Here is a 23,774-nt window from a genome sequence, read left to right on the forward strand (position 1 = left end):
CTTTACCGGCCAGAGTGGGCCTGCGAAAGGAGGTGGAGGAAGAAGAGAATATGATGAATGCACCAGTACAATGAGAGAAATGACACAGTAAATCAACTTATTTGTACATAAAATTGGATTTGTGATATTGACAGAATGAGTGGGTTTTTTTCCTCTTTTTAATCAGCTTGCTGTGATTAAATTCTGATGCTCTCATTGCATCAAGATATTTCTGTAAAATCTGAGCAAACAGCTGTCAAGTACTTGCCTTATTTGTGTTGGGGATTAGTTTCACTGCACAATTTGCATGGCGATTATGTTAATTTGCTACTCTAAACTCACTATGATAGTGCAAAGCCAGTTATATTGACAGTGTCATGAGATTATTTGACTTTTTATATCAGAAAAAGCTGACACCATTTACTGTGACTTCCCGAGTAATGTTCAAACAATAGCAGGAAGTCCATTGCTTTTTCTCTTATTCGAGCATTTTTGCTGTTATTTTGGAAATGCCAACCCCTTTGGCATTTCCAGGAAAGCTTCAGGCCCACTGGTTTGTGTGTAAATCTGCTCTTTTGCACCAAAGAGGCATTTTTTGGCATGTGTGCGTCTTTTCAAGGCAGCTGCTGCTGGAGGAAGGAAGGGCTTTTTATCTGGGCCATGCTGGTGTGAACATTGAGTATCCTCACTTGCTCATCAGAGCGGTCCGAAGAAGAGTTCAGCTCTGGGGTCATCAGGGTCGGCAGAACACACAGAAACAATGGGAAAAGAGAGAGGGACAAGACAGGAAAATATAAAAGTGTGTTCCCTTTGATTTGAAAGGACCTGACTGAAAATAATAATTTGCACCTGTTACTTTTATCACACAAAACCACATGGGATCAACATTACTGGTAGTGTGACATCTTAGCTGTATTCACATTTGCAGGATTTGTGACTTGAAATACACAGTATGTTTTATATGTAAAATAATGTATGGAAGGCAGAAATCTTGTTTATTATCTTTACTAAAATTCATGCTCAGCTGTGCATTCTTGTGTCATTAAGTCTCTAGTTCAAAGAGCAGCAGCAGAGGTTGAGATATCCTGATGTTTAGTCCGTATAGGACCAAGTTCCAAAAACACTGGATCCTACATTTTCCCCATACTGCAAGTCAAGAGCATCAGTGCCTGGTAAAAGCCCACCTCTTTAAAACTACACACAGTCTGTAACGCTGGATTTCTGTTAAAAATGTCCTCCAAGCCCAAGCCGAGATAACCCTGATGACATCACTGTGACATAAACAGGGTTGCTGTTTTCCAGATTTTGCAGAGCTCCCGCCAAAGCCACAGATGACATTATACAATTGTTTTCACAGGGTGTGTAGTACTAACCATGACTAGTAAACTGACTTTGATGTGTAAAATCAGTGGAATGGCCCTTTAAAATGTAAAAACATGTGAAACCACAAGAGGGCAATAATGAATTACAAAACTTTAGAGCTGCCTGTGGTAAAAACTGGTTTGAGGAGGGGGGATCACGTCAGCTGCAGTATATGGATATACCACAGTGTACAGGGCGGTGCATCACAGCATGTAAAAATCCAAGTGGCTGCTCTGAGCAGCAAAGAAAAAAAACATTAGAGTAAATGACAGAGAGGCACTAAGTGGTACTTTTCCTTCTCCTCTGTGAAGAACTCACCTGAACAGGTACAAATAGCTACAGCCAAAGTACTCTGTTTTAGCAAATGTCCCACTTAAATCAAGGGCTGAAATAATTAGTCGATTAATCAATTAGTCGGTCGACAGAAAATTAATCTGAAACAATTTTCAGAATCGATTAATCGTTACACTTGTTTAGTCAAGCAAATAATATTTGGCTGCAGCTTCTCAAATGTGAGGATTTGCTGCTTTTCTCTGTTTATATCATTGTGAATAGAATATCTTTGGGTTTTTAGACTGCCGGTCGGACAAAACAAGACATAAACAACTAATCGATTCATTGTAAAGAAATATCCAGATTAATCAATAAGATTAAGTAGTTGCAGCTCTACTTTAATCCATTAATTCATACTGTAAATGAAATGGCTCAAGTGTTCCAGTAAACCTTGACAGTGTGACAATACCAGGACCCTAAAACCAAAGCAGCAAAATGGAATTCAGCCTGATTTATTTTTTCCTCATAAGAGTTCCAGCATTTATACTCTTCTGCCTTCCTGTAGCCAATCATCTTCCTTCTTGCCGTCAACTTTAAGCTTTCCTTTTCACCCACAAAAGACACCAAAAACCACCATGACTTCTGTGTCGGAGTCTGTGATCTGTCATAGATAATAGTTATTTGGCAACAGCCTCACTTTGAGGGTTAAAATCTTCCTTACGTGACAAACAAATTCAGTTGGGTTCATTTCACAATTCAGTTCTTCGTTAATCTCTCAATTTGTATTAACAAATTTTGTATTAGCAATAAAATAAAATACTCCGTAAGTAAGTAAGAGTTCTGCATTTAAAAGTAAAAGCATGTAAATATAATCAGGAACTTTTTACTTCAAAATATTAAAAGTAAGAGTACAGAAAAATGTCCCATGTGACTGTTATACTATTATATGTTATATCATTAGATTATTCTTACTGTCAAATAATTGGAGTGGAGTAAAAAGTACAATATTTGCCTCTGAAATGTGGTGGAGTAGTATAAAGTATAAAGTGGCATTAAAAGAAAATACCTCAAATGTGGACTTAAGTACAGTACTTGAGTAAATGTACTTAGTTACATTCCACCACTGCAAATTGTGTTAGAAGGAATAATTTCACCCACTTTGACACTCTAAGGTTTAAAACCATACATTTTAAATTCAGGCAGATTTGGTGCTTGCAAGCTGTTATTCATCTTCATCCTTTTGTTCTGTGGGAAGGCAGAGGTGTTGGCGTTGGATGATGGCGCACGGAGCAGGAGAGCTCTCAGCCAGTGTGGGTAGGAGGGCACTGTGGAGGCTCTGTGATGCTGAAGGCTATAATATCCGAGAATTCAATTCATCATCATCTGAACTAGAGGAAAACTGCTTCACAAACCTCTTCCGCTCAAGCCCCTCCTTTAACTCTCCTGTCTCAAACTTGAAGATTGGCGGTTGGCAGTTTAGCAGCAGCGCCTCGTTTCTTCAACTCGTTAACGTGAGCCGGTGATTTGGTGAAAAATGCGCTTAGGCTTTTATCTTGGACACAGCTGGGGCGTCTGTCCGAGCGTACAGGTTTTGTTGAATGTTTGCTTTTATCAAATGGTGTAATGGTCGTAAATAATACTCCAAAAACAAGAGCAGCAACACCTCTGGACAAACACATGGACTCGCTGGAACATCCGATGTTACAAGTAAGTTAATTAAATTTAGATAAATGACGCCGACATGTTTAATTCAACAGTCTTGGCAGATGCCGAAAGTTAGCATGCTAAAGAAACAGGTCAACTTTAGCTCACCTGCCCTCAACCTGTCAACTTCCTCGCGCCGATTGGTGGCTGCTAGCTTAAATTAAGTTTTGATTACGTAAGCCGTAATAAAGGACGTCACCTCGCGAGTGGTCGTTTTTTTTGAATTTTTAACGGTTGATTTTCATAAGAAATGTCGTCGACGCTGTTATCTTTACATGTTACTTTATGTTGGTGTAAGTCAGGTTTGTGTCTCAACATTTTGTTGGTAAGGTTAGCCGGTGTCTAATGTTTTAACGTGACACACGCAAATGAACACTTAAAATACCAGAAAAGTTTGAACGTTTGACTCGGTTGCTATGGCGACATTTATCTGGATTCTTTTAAATTTCCGGATGAAAGCATTTTAGTCCAGTTGTGGAAGAAGTATTTGCATCCTTTACATAAGTTAACGTCGTGATACCATAATGTAGAAATACACCATTACAAGTAAAAGTCCTGCATTCAAAATTTTACTTACTTGCCTGTCAGCAAAATGTATTTCAGGTACTCACTCATTATGTGTTATTATATATTGGATTATTTTTATTGGTGCATTGACATGTAGGTTAAGCAGCTTTTCAATGTTGTAGCTGGTCAAGTAAAGCTAATTTAAACAATTTTATATTTGTTTATGTATTAGATTATAACAATATATTTTCTGATCCGATGTTTTGAATGAAAAATCCTAATCTGCAAAGTGTCTGTCCGTCAGATAAATGTAGTGGAGTAAAAAGTGCAATATTACCCTCTGAAATGTTGTGGAGAAGAATGATAAACTAGCATAAAATATAAATAAACAATTTAAGCATAGTACTTCAAACTTCTTGAATAAATGTATTTTGTTACTTTCCACCACTGATTTAGTCTATGCAAATGTCTGCTAATACAAGATGTTCAGAAAGCCTCAGGTAAAATATTACAGTGGATTATACATTATCTTTCTCATGCAGCAAAGTGCATTTGTTCAACATGTATTATGTTATTTCTATTTGGCTTATTGAGGTTAATTAAACCTCATCCTGTTCCTCCAGACTCTCTCTGGGCGGCTCAAACTGTTCTACATGACCGGCTCCTCAGAAACAGTCAGAATAGCTCTCCTTTTATATGCATGATTAACATGTCCCTGGGGAACGGGCTGGAATAAAAGGCAGATTTGAAATGACTTTCTGTTTTTCAGTTGCTACTAGCAACACATGCTGTATGAGCACTTGAGCTGAGTGCATTACTTTTCCAGCCCCTCACCATATCAGCTTGCATATTAGAGACCACCCACAGAATTACCAGCGTTTTATGACACCTGTCATAATATTGCACTTCAAGTAAAACATTGGAAGCTGTGCTTAATTAATTGAACTAACATTGATGCTCTTTGTCTGCAGTAAAAGGGTAGGTTCACATTTTTTCAAGCCTGTTATAAAACAATACTCACATCCCCAAATGTGCATTGAAACAGTTTTTGCTTATCCTCTTCATACTGATGTGAAGAGATCCCTTCTTAATGCAAATACAATGTAAAAGATGAAGGACAAATCCACAGTCTTTCTGTGAAAAGAAAATCCTCAAATTCTAGAGGCTGCAACCAGAGATTTGTTTGGCGTTTTTTGCTTAAAAAAATGACTTGAAAGAAAATCAAAATAGTTGCCAATTCATTTTCTGTGATGAATTGTTATAGCTCTGAATTGTTGACATCATTTTTCAAGCAAAAACTGCAAATAGTCTTAGATTGCAGCTTCTCCAGTGTGAGTTTCTCCCTTTTTATATCATTGTAATCTGAATATCTTTGGATTTTGCACTGCTGTTCAGATTAAACAAGACGTTTGGACTCTTGGGAAACTGCGATGAGCTCTTGTCACTGTTTTCTGATTGTGTTGACCAAACAGTGAACTGATAATGGACATTGTTGCTAGTTACAGTCCAATTTGAATTCTCTGTTATCTCCTACAAAGGAATCGTGTAGGACCAGTAGGACAGGAGGAACTGACAAAGAATAGTTTCAATGTACATATGAGCATGCAAGATCTTCTTTAATAAGTTCACTCTTTCCTTTTTGGCTCTCTGTAGTCACATGGCAAAGGAGCGCGAAGAAAAGGTCGATTTAAGGGTTCAGATGGCAGCACCTCCTCTGACACCACAACCAACAGCCTTGTTCGCCAGGTAAGGATTGCAGTTCATTTTTAAAAAACATTTAAACTTTGGGCTCAGGGGTTAACTGCAAGTCCTTGGTTGAACCCGGCCGTGGATCTTTGTTGCATGTCCCTCCCCACCTTTCTCTCCCTCATTTCTTGTCATCTCTCTACTATCACCTGTTTTGTTTTTGACAACATACAAGGGAGATGTATCTGATCATTTTGTGAATATTGACGAAGAGATAAGAAGAGTCATTTAATTTCCTGGCTACAGTTGCTTCATTCAGGAATGCAACATGTGTGTGTCTGAGTAAATCCCCGACAGTAAATGCAAACTGGCATAAGAGCCCAGCCTCAGTCATCATCATCCATCAGGGATGAGATGTGCATTGCAGTGAAAGCCCTCTGTAAACACTGCGGGGTACAGTATGTTAAGTGAAGGTCTCTCCTCAGTGCTGTGAGAGCAGCAGTCGCCTGTTATAAAGCAGACGCTGCGAGGTACACACTCAACATGTCTGGTCTTTGTTGAGCAGACCTGCAAGGGACAGGATGGGCCGGGTTAAGGATGCGCGCCCCAGCCTAAATGTTTCTTCCTTTTTTGGAGGAGGCAGACATCGCCTCGCCTTTGGCACGGCAGCGGCATTGCGACAGGAAGCTGGAGGAGATCACAGCAAAGTGGCACCTCCTGGTCTGCTGTCTGCTTCGTCTCAAGGCCACGGAGAACTTCTGAATGAGCTGCTATCGTCAGTGTTACAGCTCAACGGGAGATGCTTTAGTAAGAAATTGCCTGATTTTACCGCCACCCTTGGGAACTCATGCCCATTCCCACAGTCCTGTCCCCATATGAGGAGTTCCCCTCCAGTCTGAGTCATCACAGATAAACTCAATTAGGCTGAGAGTGAGCATCTATCTACAACATAACACCACATCCTACAGAAATGAGAGGCCATTAGAATACGATACAGCGAAGGGATGTGGGGAGCGTGGAGGAGTAATGTGTTTCAGGGTCAGTGAGGCCCTTGCATGCCGAGCAGAAATATCTCTTTTAGATATTTGCCGCAAGAGGGCCCCAGAAAAAGCAGACCTTCCTGTAACTTCTCCTCTGTTTGGATAATAATGTAAATACTGTTTTTCATTTGTGTTATCATAACAGCAGTTTTAATCTGACCTTATTTTCATCACCCTTGTGCTCAATCATACTGCCTGTGATTGTTTTCACTTTTCACAGAAGAATGAGGACGTTGTATTGAAATCGCTAAACTGTCACCATCCCGGGAAAGTACGAAACAAACCTTTGTGTGGTTATCTCCCTGCCTATTCATCAATCTGTCATTTGGTTTTAATCTTGTTCTCGTTTCTCTTTGGGGTTTTTTTTTCTCTCGCTGTCAACTGTCAAAGTTACTGTTTTCTAAAGAATGTTTGCATGACGGGATTGAAGATTTTGAAATGATCTTTTGTATATTGTTTTTTGCTCTCCCTCCCGTCTGACCTGTTGTTTTTGTGCCTCATAGTTTTTTCATTCCTGTAGGCGTCTTAAGAACAACTAAGGCTCGCCAAGGTCACTGTGTGATCGATCCACCGCAGCTCCGAGCATCATAAAAATGACTTTCCAGTAACTGCATATAAACAACTCCTAAAAGGCAGAATTACTCATGCTGCTACAGATACAGGGCAGAGGGCAGACAGTGAGTAGGTTGAGAGAGAAAGGATGAGAGACGTTCCCTGTGGTCGTGGCCTGATGCCCGGGGGAGTATGGAGGAGGCTGGGAAGGGTGGAGGTCCAGGCCAGACCAGACCGCTCAGCCGTGGGAGTAGCGAGGTCAGTGTTGAACTGGAGCTCAGCTCTCCATTGAGAAGGAAGAAGGGCAGATCTGTCATGCATTTGTCAGTAAACTTCAACATCAGGTGGATGGTTTATTTTTATTTATGTGGAGGTGGTGTAGTTCTGCAGTGTAAGCAAAGAAATCGTCTCACTGATGCCAAACACTTTGTGATTTGTGATTTCGTCCATCTGTCATTATTGTGGTCCTACATCCTTGTTTCAGCACTCTGCATAGATTTCCTTTTACAGTCCTGACATTTACGTCAACCCATTTCTCGCAAGATAGAAAAACAGCTGATGTATCTGTTTACTTACCTCATGCCTTGTTAAAGGAATAGTTCGACTTTTTGGGAAATAAAGCGAGTTAGATGAGAAGATTGATTCCTCTCTCATGTCTGCCCAGTAAATATCGAGTTAGCCTAGCTTAGCAAAATGACTGGAAACAGGGGGAAACAGCTAGCCCGGCTCTGTCCAAAGGTAACAAAATCTGCCTGCCAGCATCTCTAATGACAGTATAGTCATCTTTTAGTGTGCACAACCAGTTTTTTTGGGTGAAACACATCACATTGTGCTTTGAGTGCTGCATTTTTTGGTCATATTGGAAACTGAAAACTGCCAATAGGTGTACATTTAAAGTAAAGTAATTGTCCATCTGTAGACTGGCAATGTGTTTAGAGAGTCTGCCTTGTGCCTAATGCATCCTGGGAAACAATCCAGCCACCCATGACCCTGAATAATAATAAACCTTCTTTATATAGCACTTCTCTAAAAACAGAGTTAACACAGTGCTTTACAGAGAGTGAGAAACAAAGCTCAGAGTGAATAACAGGATTACACAAGGGGAAGAACTGCTTTAAAGCAGGTCTTTAAAAAAATACACTGACTTAGCCTAATTCCTTCTGTCAGGCTGTTCCAAAAAGTAGGATCTCTAATGATGAATGTCTGATCACCTTTTTTTCTTTAAATTCACAGCTGAGAGTCTGATGAGCTCCCCTTGGGGATGTCATGTCGTCTATTGTAGAGATATTAGATATAACACACTAGCCGTACAGTGGATGGCCTTCAGAAGCGTTAACCAAAGCCTTAAAATCATCTCTGTAACTGACAGAACACACCGATTTTTGGGGCTCAGGTGAGAATAACGTGAATGAGACTTTTGCTGGATTAGAATCAATATACTGTAACAATGAGGATCTGACCCACAGTAGTTCAAACTGTGATTTACATAACTCGCAGAGCATTATGTCATAATTAACCTCCTGCTGCTTCCCACACTTGTAATGTTTATGTAAATGGTTGCACCAGGCTCTGAATCGCCCACCTCCCTCTGTCTCTTTCACCTCCATCTGTATGTAACACTGTGTCTTGATGTCTCCCACTGCAGCAACTTTTCCACGGCACATTGTTGCCGTTTGACCCTCTCTGTCTGCTCCGTCTGTACATTCAGGCTGGAGAACTGGATTTGGTGATGAAAGGCTGTCTGGGAGGGCGTGGTGAGGGCAGGAAACCCCTTCTCACTCGCTCCCTGATTGCAGGAATTTTTCCTTTTCATCATCCTCTAGATTATTTTTTCTCTTCTTAATGGAGAGAAGGGGTGACGCAAAGAGCTTATTATTGACTCTGATACTTATCAGATATGGCATCCCTTGACTTTTTATGTAACAGATACCAGTGCCATACTGTAGTGGTATGGAGAAGCTGCCACTGGAACTCTTGGAAAGGTGCAGCGTAACATTAACCCTGCAGAACTTTGTCTGAACTCTAAGCAACATATGTCATAGTTTTCCAACAGGAGATATTTCTGGAGAGCCATATGTGTTTTCTGGCATCAAACTGCAGGAATGATGCATCGGATTAAATACTATAAACGTGGAAACCACTGCTGCTGTATCAGCCATCATAAGCACCAGACTGCCATCTAGTGGCCAAACGAATGAATGCAGGTATTTAACTTGGTGATAATTCACAGTATCAGTGCCAGAGTATCCAAATACAGCTGAAAAATCTGTATTTAGGAATTTCTCCTGATCACAGTGAGGGAGCTGTAACTGTCAGTATTCGTCGCTGAGATTTGATACTAAAACCACCCAGGAAATGTGTTTTTTTTATGCATGTATTAAACTGTTTTTTTTAAAAAACAATTTGAAGCAAATGTGAAAAAGGAGAAAAACACATATAAGAAGGCAAAGGTTTTGCTAAAAGACACATCAGCAGTGCATGCATGCGTTCATAGTGGCCTAAATCCAAGTTTCTCTGCCTCCACACTCGCCCCACCCTGCTGTGTTACAGCGAAGGCTAAATTGATTTGGCACTGTGTTGATGCACTGCCCCCCTAGTGGACAAGGTCAATGCTTTCTGCTGTTATTATGAGTGATCAAAGTCTTCCATTCAAATTATATCCATCAAAATGTTATATCAGACATTGTTTGAGGTTATAAAGATGGATGCAGCATGTTGCAGTCCTTTTCCAAACCACTATTAATTATTCACAATTTTTAGTGATTATCACTCATAGCTTAGTAGTAGTTCCTAAGCAGAGTGCTGCTTAGAATTTGATGTAGTTTCTTCAGTTGTTTTGTTCATAAATAGGGCTGCAGCTGAAGATTATTTTCATTATTGATTATTCTGCTAGTTGTTTTCTTGATTAATCCTCTCTGAGGTCTATAAAATGTCAGAAAATGGTGAAAATTGACGATCACAATTTCCTGGAGTTTAAGGTGACGTCTTCCAATTGCTTGTTTTGTCCAGCTAACATAACAAAAGCCAAAGATTTTCATTTTGTAAGACAAAGAAAAGCTGGAAATCCTTACAGTTGAGATGTGCTGTTTTTTGCTTGAGGCTCTATTCATAAACTACAAATGGCACAACACATCAAACTGTGCACTTGGAAAATAAACCTTCTAGATAGTTAAGTTACTCACAATACAACATTTTGATAATAAGATGGGTGCATTTAATTATCTGCTTCTCATGCCTTGGAAGCTCGCTCTTGTCTTCAGGTGTCTGTTGCCGCTGCCATTGATTGATTTTGTCTTCTGGGTAGTGATGGAGACCTGAGGGGGGAGAAAAGAAAAGTCTTTCTCTGTTATGTTACTTCTGTCATCACAGCTTGTGGATAATGGTATTGTGTATATGCAAATTTAACATATATGGCAAGAAGGGATGTAGTTTTAGAGTAAATGACCTCAGGTGTTGCTTTGAATGTGCGTCCAGAAATCATCATGAACCTAAATTAAATAGGCAGCATTTTAGTCAGTAGACATGATCTCCTGCAGTATTTTTCATGGTGTCAGCAGCAGCTGAGTGATGATTACTTCTCAAAGGGGGACAGACTCTGACAGATTACCTGATAGATAGGATTCCTTCTTACTGTAAGGTGCACATCTCTCTGTTTATAATGAGGCCTTTCCATCACAGCAGACACATGACAGCTGGTGAATTATTGGCAGTAAACTAAAGAAGCTTCAGTGTTGATGAAAGACGGTGCCAGATTTACGTTGTGCTGAGCGTCTGTCAGACCCGAGCAGGAGATATATAGATATTGATACTATCACTGATGAGCTCAAAGCTTTACAACAGGCTACACACCATCTGCACAGGGCCACTTGAGTCCTGAAATACTCCCTGTTTTCACCAAAACAACACTGATCCATAGATCTTATAATAAATACTGCAGCATGGTGAGAGGGCAGGAAGAATTTAAAAGGGGGGGATGCCAGTGATAAAATAAAGGCCTCAGGGTTGTTATGTGGATGCACAAACAAAGTGCTGCCTGTAAGACAGCTTTTGGAAAGACAAACCTTCCCTTTCTGTATGTTTGTGCCCTGTTTCTCGACTAATACTGATGTTTTACAAAAAGGAATTTACATTACCTGTAACACATGTTCAAACCTGCTGTTCATATTTGATTAGATTTGAGTGCAATACTGCATAACATTGTAGGTAAGACTGGGGTCCAGTAGCATTTTACCATAAATTGTATCCTCTTAATGACTAGGTATCCCTTTAAATCCCTTATGAAATGTGACAGAGGCCTGGTAAGCTCAGCTTGTTTTTTCGTTTTGAACTCATGTGACATCACATGAGGCAATTTATCAGATGTTGCACAACTCCCTCTGAAGCCACAAAACACTTCAACAGTTCAACTACTGTCTCAAATGCAGTAGTACTCCAAAACACCTGTTGTGTAAAATAGGTGGAGTTCCCCTTTAAAATCTAGAAATCGAACTTGAACATTCAAAGAATTAAAACTCAAGTTTTGACAGATTACATAGATTTTACTAGCTTTTACTAGATTTTACTAGCTTGGAAACAGTTCCTAAGAAGAGCCAGCAACCAGAACTCAACTCTAATTCTTAAAAAAAAAAAAACCTATGGTTTAAAAAGTGTAATGTAAAGTAATACCAGATATTTAATTTCCATAAGGAGTCCCGGCTTGGTGAAAGCAATGAGTATCACTTCTGGTTTGTAGAGACAGATGGTTGTTTGTCTTTATCTCGATACAGCTCTGTCTGACAGTAGAAATCATGTTGTTATTTTTCTGCTGACAAACTGTGTCACTGTGTGGCACCTCACACACCTCAACACCGATAGAGTGTGTGTCTCTGGAGATGAGACAAGCTGCCCTTTTCTTTATGAAACAACTTTTGGACTCTTGAGCATCAAAGTCAGCTCTGCACAATATGAAGATAGAGCACAGTGTACATGAGGCTGCAATAAAAGAGGGGGACAATAAGGGTATTAAAGACCAGATATACTAAAACAATGGTCAATGCCATCTTTTATTCTAAACGTGCCATCTTGATCATCTTAATATCTCTTTAATGTAAAATATATTATGAAAGACACTACTTAACATTTTCAATAAATCCTTTAAATACAATTTTGTACTTAAAATGAGCAGAACTTTACTCTTGCAGAATTTACAAGTGAAATCCAACCATACATAATTGATGCATGGGGAAATATTACCAGCAAATTATGCAAACGTTATTGAATTGCAGTTCAATTAGGCTTCATGTTGAAAGCAACCCAACTGAACCGATGCAGCTTCGGTTGATTGACAGCCACGATGTGTTTACTCTAATTAGTCCTGATTAACTTCTATAACAAACCTGTAATTTCAAGGAAAGTCTGCTATTAGTCTTAATATTTCTATATCATTGACAGATGTCTTAAATTGATGAATTGTTTGCACGTGTTGCAGGAAGGACATTTCAAAGCCAAAGGGCATTATTAAATCATTGAAATTCAGTCCGTCACTCATACAGTGTGCTTGTGCCATTGTTGCCAGATGAGATTCAAAAACACATCCAGAGTCATGCTGTGTATATGAATACCCCGCCACATGTGTGTCTTTTCATTGAACACTGAGACAGAGAGAGAGAATATGTGCACTTCTGGCTGACACAGCAGTTACGACGCAGCAGTGAGGCTGCCTGTCGGTCTGGACTCAATCACCTGAACGCAGTGGAGAAGGGCAAGAGTGGAGAGGCGGTGTGTGACGGGAAGAAACAATCATGCCAGCCCTGCGTTCACGCTTGGCACGCTGGCATGACCGAACTGTGCGAGCGACTTCGCTCTGCACCGCAGGCAGAGTGGTGCTGCTGCTCGTCTCTCTGACACACACACACACACACACACAAACACACACACACTCTGTAACATGAACAGTGCAGTTTCTTCAGCAACCAGTAGCTGTCTCAGCCTCTGTCCTAACCACTCACACAGAGAAAGTACGAAGGGTAATGCAATGCAAATGAGGACTGCTGAGGACGACAGAAAGGAGGGGGGGGGGGGAGGCAATAAAATCTGAGATAAAAGGGGAGGCAAAAAGTCAAGAAGAAAGCCTGTGTGTGTATATGTGTGTCAAGCTTTTAAAGCAGACTGAACCTTTGGATGAAAGGAGGGAGAAGAGGCGGAGAGTGTAGTGGCGGCTTCCTCCATTAGAAAGCAAGGGACAGCGGTCAATAAAGGACACTCAGAACTCCACCTCCTTCCCATGCTGAGAGGGAACTTGTGTGTGATGATGAGTGCGTCTAAATCCACCAGCAGCTGAACCAGTGTGCCAGCCTGCAACTGTACCTCTCTGCCACAGCACACAGCAGCACTGCAGAGGATTTGGCAGCCCAGAGGATCTGCCTCAACGGTTACAGATTTCGGGGTGGGGTAAACAGTCACTCACTGTCAGCTCGTGGACACTCTGCTGCAACAGTCTGGAGATGGATAGAAGATGAGGAGGAGGAGGGGGCTTCAGAATCTGACTTTTTGATTCCTGAGAGTTTCTGAGTCGGGGGGGATTTGGCGTGCACGTGGGGGGTGGGTGGACAGAAGTAGGGGGCTGGTGTGGAAACGTCAGTCCTCTGCTGCCTCTGCTCACTCCTCCGTCAAGGATCTCCTGTCCTCGTCCTCTCCTCTGCATCTTTTGGTGGTCTGCACCCGTGTGGGCCAAGTGTGCAGGCATGGACCGAGGCTGAGCGGATGCTGCTGCCTGACAGGGAGTCTGTGAGACGGCCGTCTGTTCTTTCCCGCCCTGGTCCCCTTCATGCCGTGCTGTGGGCTGGGCCATCGCCGGAGAGCACAGCTTCCATATGTGAGTTTGTGGCTCTGATGCTGATTTATCACACGGGTTGGAGGAGAGAGTGTGCGTCAGGGAGATTAAGAGAAGCTGATTAAGATAGTGACAGTCGCCAGCATGTGTAGACTAATGTGCTTTATGATTGTTTGATGATGGGTTAGGCTGTATGAATAATTCAGAGATGATTTGTACAGGTGTTTCAATTCATGCACAACTTTACTGAAAAATGTTGCTTCAAAGCACCAGACTGATTGGTCAGTGGACGCCTGCCAGCGCTCCCCCTCGATGTTGATCACTCTTCCCTGTTAGATCTCTATCCTGAATCAATCCTGAATGCTGCAGGATTTAGCTGAAATATTTCAGTTGCACTGGGCTGTCAGTTTTCTGCAGAGCTCTGTTCTCGCTGTGCATGCCACCAGACACGATAAATCTTTTATTTCAGATTTATTCCGGGTTTTGGACAGAGAGAGCTGAGGTTTTTGAAAACAGAGGGTAATCACACTGCAGGCACATGCTCTGTTGACAGCTCCACTTTATGGGGCTTTGCTGGTTTATCTTATGTGTCCTTTGTGTTTTCTGGGATCAAAAGCTGTGTATTATTATGAGAGTAAGACCACTGTGGTTGGTGGGTGTAATGAAATACAGTGAGAGGAAAATGTGGGTGTGTTTCTGCTAACAGGTACTGTATAACTTGAGATGGAAAATTTGAGATATGTACATTTTTTATATACTGTCCTTTGCATCATTAATTCATTCAGTCATTCAGCTGTGGTTGGTTTCTTTAGATTCCTAGAGTCTCTATTACACTGTTCACCAGGAGAGCAATGCAAAACATAATGATGTTTTTTCCCCATCCACACAGTCCTCTAGTACTGCAGATAAAAATGGTCCTCCCTAATTGAGTTTTACCACTAGATGGCCATGTTACACTTTTACACTCACACACAAGCACACACTTAAATGAATAAACACACAATTTCCTTGCAGAGAGAAAATGCTTTAAAACCCTGAAGGCTTAGAAATAAAGTTTTCATGAGGTGTCATTTTCTTTTTTTACTGTCATCCCCAAATCCAAGACACAAGCTCATTGGACAAAATGTTCTGAGCTCAGTGAGCCACAGCAGCCTTAGATCGACCAAAACAGTGATATGAATACAGAAAGGTCTTTGTGTTTTAATAGTATGAGGACATACTCACCTAATGTGACATAATTACATGGTAATAAGGCTCAAGTGTTTAACGGTATTTGTAGTCACCATGGTGCAAAGTTTGTTGGCCGTGCACCAAGAGCGGAAACAGTTACAGAAGATTAATCGGCAACTATTTTCATAATCGATTAATCATTTCAGTAATTTTTCAAGCAATTCTCAGTTGTGAGGATTTGCTGCTTTATCTTTTGTGATAGAAGAGAAGTATCTTTGGGTTTTGGGCAGTTGGTCAGACAGAACAAGGCATTTGAAAAGGTAATTTTGGGCTTTAGGAAATTTTGATGGGCATTATTCACAACAAAAGATTGATTATTCAAAAAAATAATCAGCAGATAAATAATGAAAATAATTGTTATTTGCAGCCCTAAGTGCAGCCTTGATGTACGTCGTGATATAAGCTGTTTCATCACAATTCAGGCGTTTGATATTCCAAAAGGCATGGACTATTAAGCTGGGTCCCTCACAAAACAAAAATCGAATTCATCACCGTGAAGTGGAAATATTAGTGGGAAACTAATTCTTGATTCCTGAGTTTACAGTTGTGACATTTAACTTAAACACATAGTGGACGGCCTGCAAATAATGTCAGATAATGCTGATTCATTTCTTCTTTAATTGATTAATAGTTTGGTCTATGAAATCCATTGGAGCACCTGGTCACAAACACCAGCTTAAAACAACATGCTCATATAATGGATACTTAGAGCTGAAAGTGATACACCAGTTGTGTACACATTCAGCCAAAGGAAGGCTGCTTTGGAGGAGCCTTTGAAAAGTGACGAAGACTTGTTGGCCCATTATGACGTATTCTGTCTAGAAATGTGGACTTTGCAGGGTCCAGCTTCTGAACTGGGACGCCAACTTTATCCCAGATATCGTAGAGAAGGAAAAAAGCTAGCTGTCCTGTGCAGACTACTGTAGTTTGGTTACACAATCTGGTTTTGTGTGACACGCTGCTGCAGGCTGAATCAACATTTACTGTACAACTGAGTAAGCTTTAATTTAACTGATGAGTGGATTAGTGTAGGACCAGCTGTTGATACTCCGCACTGGACGGTCTAAGCCCCATGTGTAAGGTGTTTGCATGAAAACAAACCATTCAGTGTGATGGAGTTATCACTGGCAACATGTGTTTGCGTTTAATTTATGTGTGCAAACTAAGCATGTTGAAATTAATATAATGACTACAGTTAAAACCAGAGGTTTTGGCTCACAGAGGACAGTCCAGTAACTGTAGCCAGTGCTGACCGTGAGAGGACCCCAGCTGCCGCGACTCGCCACTCTTTCTATGACACTCTCACATGTTTCCAATATGGAGCACCAAACCGCCGTTTTACGTCTGAAATGGGGTGGAACTCAATTCCGCTCTGGATGGAATGTGGAGCACGGAGACCTCGGCCGGATGGGACTCCGTCTGACAGACTGAGTGGCCAGTCCCAGACACTCCTCACGGAAACTCAGCTAATTGAAGACAGCAGGCCCTACTCCATTCCACTCTTTGTTTTCTAGGCTTTCCTGCTTGCCAAGATGCAGCAGTGGTAGCCAGTACTACCTGTGAGCTCAGCAGAGAGCCAGTGAAATGCGCAGAAATCATCATCATTTATCATGTTTCTATGATATAAAGGTCTGTCAACTCTTGGAAGTATGTGGCACACAATGCAGTACTGTACACTTCCGTTGATCAGCAATGTTTTGCAGATGGCTTATACGTATGTGGTTTTATAATCCGCTAATTATCATTGACATTTAAAGCATTTAGTCCTGCATATTCCCTAAACATCTTAAGTATATTTTTGGCTGCAGTCAAAACAAGCCTAATAGTCTACAGTCACGCTAGTGGCTCTTCAAAGCAGCACTTGGGCATGTTTAGGAGCTATATGGTTTACCATGTTCACCATCTTAGTTTAGCATGCTAACATTTGCTAATTAGCACCAAACATAAAGTGCAGTTGAGGCTGAAGGGGATGTCATTAGTTTTTGCAGGAATTTGGTCATAAACCAAAGTATTGGACAAATTAAAATTTTGACCTGATAAAGGCGCTGGATAGATGAAAAGTCAGGAGATCATTAAGATTAGTAGGACTGATCCTTTTTGGACCATGAATATCTGCACCAATTATTGTGCCAAACCATTCATTAGATGCTGGTTTATTTAACGTGGTAAGTGCAATCGTTGACCTGCTGGGGGCGCTAAAGTTAGCACATGAGATGAATGAGAAATGGCAGATACTGGCATATTACACAGAAGACTGTAATTATTCCCAGAAAATACTAAGCTTCTGTGTGCTAGCAGTGATCTAATTTCCCATGGCGAAAGTGTGACCTGGAATTCCCAGTTTTCCAGGCTTTGGGATGCACGCCCAGGGAGGAGTGTTGGACCAGTACAGAGAAGACTGTAGCAGGGTTTCCTTGGCAGCAGTTGTGCGTTCTTTCACTTTTCCAGAGAATATGGAAATGTCCGGAAACTGAGCAGCTAATTGGCCACAGAGGCCCTTAGGAATGTCTCGGATTTAGGTGGATTTTTACTACTTTTACATAATCCATCACCTCACAGTGGGACTGGAAAGTGTGATATATATCTGTGAGGGCCTATGTAGGGTATAGCTTCACTGCAGCCTGGAAACACTGATGTCAGTGACACCGTGTGCTGAATCTGTGTGCACTAACCCTGGTTCAGTTACGACTGGGCTGCGACTGTCTGAGTTTTAAAACCTTCACTTGTCTGGAAACAGTGAAGTCATGGGGGGAAAGATGCAAAATATACAGTATTACGTGGAAGATGATTGATCTCATGCTGTGATGAATCACTATATCACTACGATATGGGCTTTCCGCTTGTTTGTCTGTTTGAAAATCCCTTATTGGGGGCGTCTTGGTTGGTACCCTTGGTTAAAGGGTAAATCTGCAATTTTTAAACCCGGTCCCTGGGTCTAAGTGAGTTATGGTTACCAAAAGTTTTGGAATTGGTCCAGTAGATAGCCTCAGCCGACAGCCACAAAAGGGCTGCAATGGCTGCAACATAATCCTTGAGTACATCCACTAAAAGTATGTTAATCTTTACCATGTTCACCATCTTAGTTTATCATGTTAGCATGATTAGCATTTGCTGATTAGCTCTAAACACAAAGCACATAGGCTGATGGGAATGTCTTTAGTTTTGTCGGTATTTGGTCAGAAACCAAAGTTTAGGACAAATAAACATTTTGATCTGATGATGGTGCTAGTTGAAAAGTTAAGGGATAAAGTGATAAAAACTCATCCTGAGGTGACCCTGAATGTCTGTACAAAATTTCATGTCCAAAGGATGTTGAGATATTTTGGTTTGGACCAAAGACGTGGACCGACCAACTGACATTGCCATCCCTAGAACCACACCTAACACGTAACAACAAAAACTACCAAGAGACTTCATTATGAAAGTTGAAAAGTAATGTTACAGGGACTTAAGTAACATTATGTAACATTTGGCAATATGATTTCTGTGTGCTTCAGAATGAGATGAGAACATGTGAAATGTGCCCCACAATATAATGAAATGAATCATATTTTTTGGAATATGTCACTGAAATGTTCCTCCAAGTCTTTCCAAATTCACAATTATAAAATAAATGTATTAATGACTCTTCACCTTTATTACAAAATTTACAGCTGCTCTGTGGCCAACGTCAGCAAATATGTATTTATATGTATGTAGAATCTATTCGAGTCTGCGGTATTACAACCTGCTGCATGAGATCCATACATATAAAGTAATTTGCTCCCTGTGGTGAATGTTAATTTTAGCCGTGTCTCTCTCCTCCAACACGTCATATTGGCTTCCTCTCTGCTATCAGTGGAAAGCAGCTGCTTTGAGGGCTGGAGTGCCGTCAACCATTTTTGTGAGGCTTGCAGTTTCTGGCACAATCTATTCAGTAATTCCATTTATTAGCGTCACGTCACACTACGACACACAGCAGAAGAAATATGTCTGTAGTAGATTCTCTGCTGTTGGTGGAGCTGTTGTATTTATTTGCTGTATATGAGACATAAGGTTTAGTTTAGGGCTCACTTTAGTTCAATTTGATACCATAACTCCCCATATAATGCCTTGACTCATCTTTATTTTCCACTGTGTCTCTAATACACCTCGCGCTGACTGTACTTTGTGTCACCTCCGTCCAGTAACAACCTACAGAAAGTATACAATCTGTAGAAAAATGGACAATCATGTTCTCATTAGAGAGCTGAAGGAGCTGTGGGCTCTGCTCACGCCCGTTTAACTGGCACCTCAGACAGCGAGGGCAGCCAGGCCAAACCGAGCATCACTTAAAACAGGAGCAGATGTTCTTTGAGGCCAATTAACAGCGGAGAGATGCAGACAACCTTGTGCACCAGAGGAGGGCTGCCGGCCCATATGGATACTACAGACAATTAATTAGAGCGACAGACGTTAAAAATGGATCAGGAGCTGTATAAAGTCTTACTTTAAACCTCTGAAGTCCTGGACCCCCAGACTGGGTTTTAATTATATGTTTGTTATCTGTTATTTGGTGGCTGTCATCAGTGATTGAATTATGCCTTAATACTACAACTACAAATGAAAAAAGTGACATTTTGCTGTTTATATATAAGAGTAAGTTGAATGTGTTAAGGTTTTAGACTGTTAGTCAGACAAAATAAGTAAATTGAACAAAATAATCTGCAGACTAATCAATATTGAAAATAATCATTACTTGCAGCCCTAATAAAGTTATTTGAACATTCACATGTTTGAAAATGAAATACTACAACAAATATTAGCCCAATTGTTGGACATTTGTAGCAATAATAATAACTTTATATAGCTTTTTTTTTAAACATTTACAAGTTAACTGCTTTACAAAAAGACATTAAACAAAATAGAATTGTCAATAAATTCACAGTATGTTATGAGACATGGAAAACGTAGAAGAATTTAAGAAAATACAAGTCTAATGTATGTTTCTAAATGAAGATAAATATTTATCTAAGCTGACTGTTGGTTTGAAGTACTGGCACATTTTTTATTCCACTTAAAAGAACTGGTAGGTGTGGTTGTTTATGTACAGTCTGAAGTCTTGTCTGCTACAACTGATCTGGAGATTTGGTTCAATTCCACTTAAGTGCAGCCACTCAAATCAGCAAGGACAGCCTCAAAAACTCTTCACTGATCTTTTACAAGTAATCCGGATCGACTTGTGCAAACAGACGGCAACAAGTGAGGAGCTGTTGGTGTCAGAGAAAGGAAGATGAGACAGAAGTGTGTTAGGTTGTAGAAGCTGACTATGAGAGTAAGAGGGGAGAAGGTCAGGACAACATTTAGAGGCAACATTTTTGCCAGAGAGAGTAGATTTAATTCTGAGTCAGAGAGCAATGACACCATTGAATGAAAAGAGATGAGAGAGATAGAGAATCCCATTTTCACTGAGCATCTCTTACTCCGTCTGTAACGCTACTCGTCTCTTAGCAAAGAGGTGCCATGACAACAGGTACCAACCAGGCGAGGAGACGTACCCCTGAGAGGGAGACAGAGGAAGGGAGGGAAGAGAGTAGAGGAAGGAAAGTGAGCTTAAGTAGGTGGAGAAGAATGGAGAGTAGATGAAACAGAAAAGAGAGGAGGGTAATTAGTGGAGGAGGCACCTACCGTTGATGAAGACGAGGTCAGTTACTTTAAGTTTCCCTCTGGCTCTGCAACCCCCTGTTTTTTGTTTTTTTTTGGTTTCTGGAGGTGTCAGTGACCCTCCAGTCAGTGTAGAGCCCCATCCTCTCCTCCAGAGAATCAGTATGTTCATCCTAATGCTTCTATAAGCTCACCCTCGGGAGCCGGCCACAAAGATCTGCTCCGCGATTGGGCGCACGCTGAGGCTCAGCAGGGCGGGGTTAAACCTGCTGGGATGTTTCATATTCATACTCAGCGTGAATACATAATCAGTCCATCAGGTCACTGTGTGCTGTCAGGAGGAAGAGACTCTGACTTTGCTGGATAAATCTCATGTGATGTTGACTTTTTGCCACGTGAAGGAGCCTGAAAAACAGTGAGAACTTTGTCATCGTCCTCTTCTGCGTGAAGCATGGTCTGATCCTGCTGACAGATGCTGGATTCGGTCAGAGCAGGCGATTTGGGCTCGCAGGTTCGCAGGGCAGATGATGACCTATGGCTGAGCGTGACGTGCCCTCCGGCCATCACCCCTGATCCCGCTCAGACCTGCCCACACAACAGGCTGTGGGGCTGAAATCTGCTGAGGAGGGGGCTCCTCTCTCCACGTTACCGGCCTGCTCTCGTTGCCATGATCAAACAAACCAAGAATAAAAATGTCTCATGGGTAAGTGAGGCGTGTTGGTGGAGTTTTCTCCTCTACTTTTACTGCTTACTCCTTCATGTATGGCTTTTCTTTTACTTTCTATGCTGTGCTCTTTTCAAAAACAACTGGAAGCCATGTAACATTTTCTGCATCACTATTGATAAGATTTTCTGGTTTAACAGATTATGTAGAGACTATTACAGTATATTCCCATTGGTTTTTGATGCTCCTGTGCCCAGTGGCTATTCCAAAGAGAGGCTTAGAGATTTAGGTATTATATAACTACAAGCTACTACATGCCCACTTTATGAAATCTGGTTATCAGTCTGCCAACTCTGCCTGTGTTACAAAGAACGTGACTGATACATTGAAATTGTAGATGAAGGCAACTCAAGGCTGAATCCACAAGAAAATACATTACTGTTTGATTGTAATCATAATAAGAGTAAGTAAACTAGTATTTTCTATCATGTTGTCCCGGGTTTTTCAGCGTGTATGAGTTTGATATCTGATTCTTTGCCAGTGCAGACGGATCAGAGGAGATTAGAGTGAGAGTGGCTTTGCGAGGATGAAATCAGCTACTTGGGGGGGGGGGGTTTAGGCAGGCAGGCAGGCAGGGAGGAGAGGATGTGATGGAGTTATGGTTTACTCTGAATCTACTTTCTGTCTGTCTGTTGACTTTAAAAACATTTTCTCTCTATTGACTCAGTTGCATGACCTGCAGCCACTCAGCTCAGCCTCTTTGTTATGTAATCTATTAACTCTAGTTACTGTATGTCAGGTGCAAGTGACACAGTCATGGTGTGATGAACCTGAGGCTAAATCCTCCTTCATACACACCATATGTTGTGCTCTTCTAAACAGGCATTCATGTTAGACACTGCGTTAACTTTGTGTTTCTGTCCAGTATATTGTATGTGTGCACGTGTGCATAAATAGAGATGTACTTATGTGTTTTCCTCCGGAGGGAAACGCTGCTCCACTTTTGCTCAACCCACCCATATGGCGCATATGTCACGCTGCTGCTCTCTGCAGCCCAGCTCCCTGTCCTCACATTGAACCTGATCCTGCACACATAGACCTGGAAAGTTGAGTATCTTAAAGTACCTTAGTGTCTGGTAAAATAATGTCACAGTGCTGTCTCTCACTCTTAATTAATGTTACAAGAATCAGCAGCGCAAGTCTTTACAACAGTTTTGCCTGTTTTTAAGAGGAGGAACTAACTAGTTATTTGTGTTTCACTCAGGGGAAAGGGGTATAGGACTGACTGCATGCTGGCAGTCTGCTGACCACAGTTTGTGTAATTTTTGTGAGGTGTTGAAGGTAAACTTTTAGCAGGAAAGTTGACATGAGGTTATACAAAATGTTTATCAGTCAGTTTATCAGACTTTGATGTTGTGGTGTGTCGGGGCCCTTGATGAACAACATACTGATTATGGTTTTCCTAATGCAGTTTTACCAGCTGTGGGCCTAAACATGTAAAAAGGTTGACCTTTTTTTTTTCTTTTTTTTTATAAAAATGGTTGGGAGCCTTGTCTCCCTTGGGAGCATGAATGTGTTCAGCAAATTCAATGGGAATTTTATGATATTATGAGAATGTTATGCAAAGTTGACCTGAGGGTGGCTGTATAGAAGGATGGAAAGAGATTAATCCTCTGGGGAGCTTGAATGTGAGTTTCATCTACTGGATTTTAATTTCTTGTGTGCAAGTGGATATTTGGCCTGATGTTGGTGCTACTTTCAAGGTCAGGTGGTCATCAGAAACCTTTTGACTCTGGGAGCCATCAAGTAATGGTCAAGGAAGCATGTTTCAATGGCAGAATTAGGCCCACTGCACGCTGGGCTTCGCGATGATGATTGGCTCCTTGGTCTGTAGCCACTTCCTCTTACACCTCCTTCCAAAACACTCTTTCAATTGGCTAGCCAACGTCTTTTTAAAGAAGAGAAGAATGAGGCAAATAAAAAACAACTCACATGCTCTACATTTGAGATGCAGCCTCTGTAAAAGTTTTAACAAAGGAAAGTCACATGCAACTTTTCCTGCTTCCTTAGACTTACACAGCGGCCCTCACGTGTGCTTGCTATAGATTTATCCACAGCTCCCACTGCAGTGTCGGAGAGCAGTGACAGCTGCCTCAAGGAGGAGAGAGCAACTCTCTCACCAAATCTGTTTTAACATTAGTTAATTTTGCTACTGATATCTTTGCTGACATCAGTCTGCAGAAAGTGCAAATTTGTGCGATGCAGTTGCAGCGTCTCTGCAGTTCACTGATCCCAGGTATCTATTTGTCTATCCAATAAGCCTAATGACTTTGAAGGCCACATT

At 41.2% G+C, this 23,774-nt stretch overlaps 1 protein-coding gene across 1 annotated transcript in view; it reads left to right on the top strand.

Moving 5' to 3' along the window:
* Positions 1-3,237: 3,237 nt before the first annotated feature.
* The window catches only part of cacnb2a (calcium channel, voltage-dependent, beta 2a), a 58,807-nt gene continuing 38,270 nt past the window's right edge, over positions 3,238-23,774 (top strand). Inside the window, exons 1-2 of the mRNA XM_070928179.1 lie at positions 3,238-3,321; positions 5,479-5,571. Of these exons, the coding sequence (XP_070784280.1) occupies positions 3,238-3,321; positions 5,479-5,571 (177 nt within the window). The remainder of the gene's footprint in view (positions 3,322-5,478; positions 5,572-23,774) is intronic.

This window comes from Enoplosus armatus, chromosome 21 (assembly GCF_043641665.1).
Source record: "Enoplosus armatus isolate fEnoArm2 chromosome 21, fEnoArm2.hap1, whole genome shotgun sequence".
In the NCBI taxonomy this organism is placed as follows: Eukaryota; Metazoa; Chordata; class Actinopteri; order Centrarchiformes; family Enoplosidae; genus Enoplosus; species Enoplosus armatus.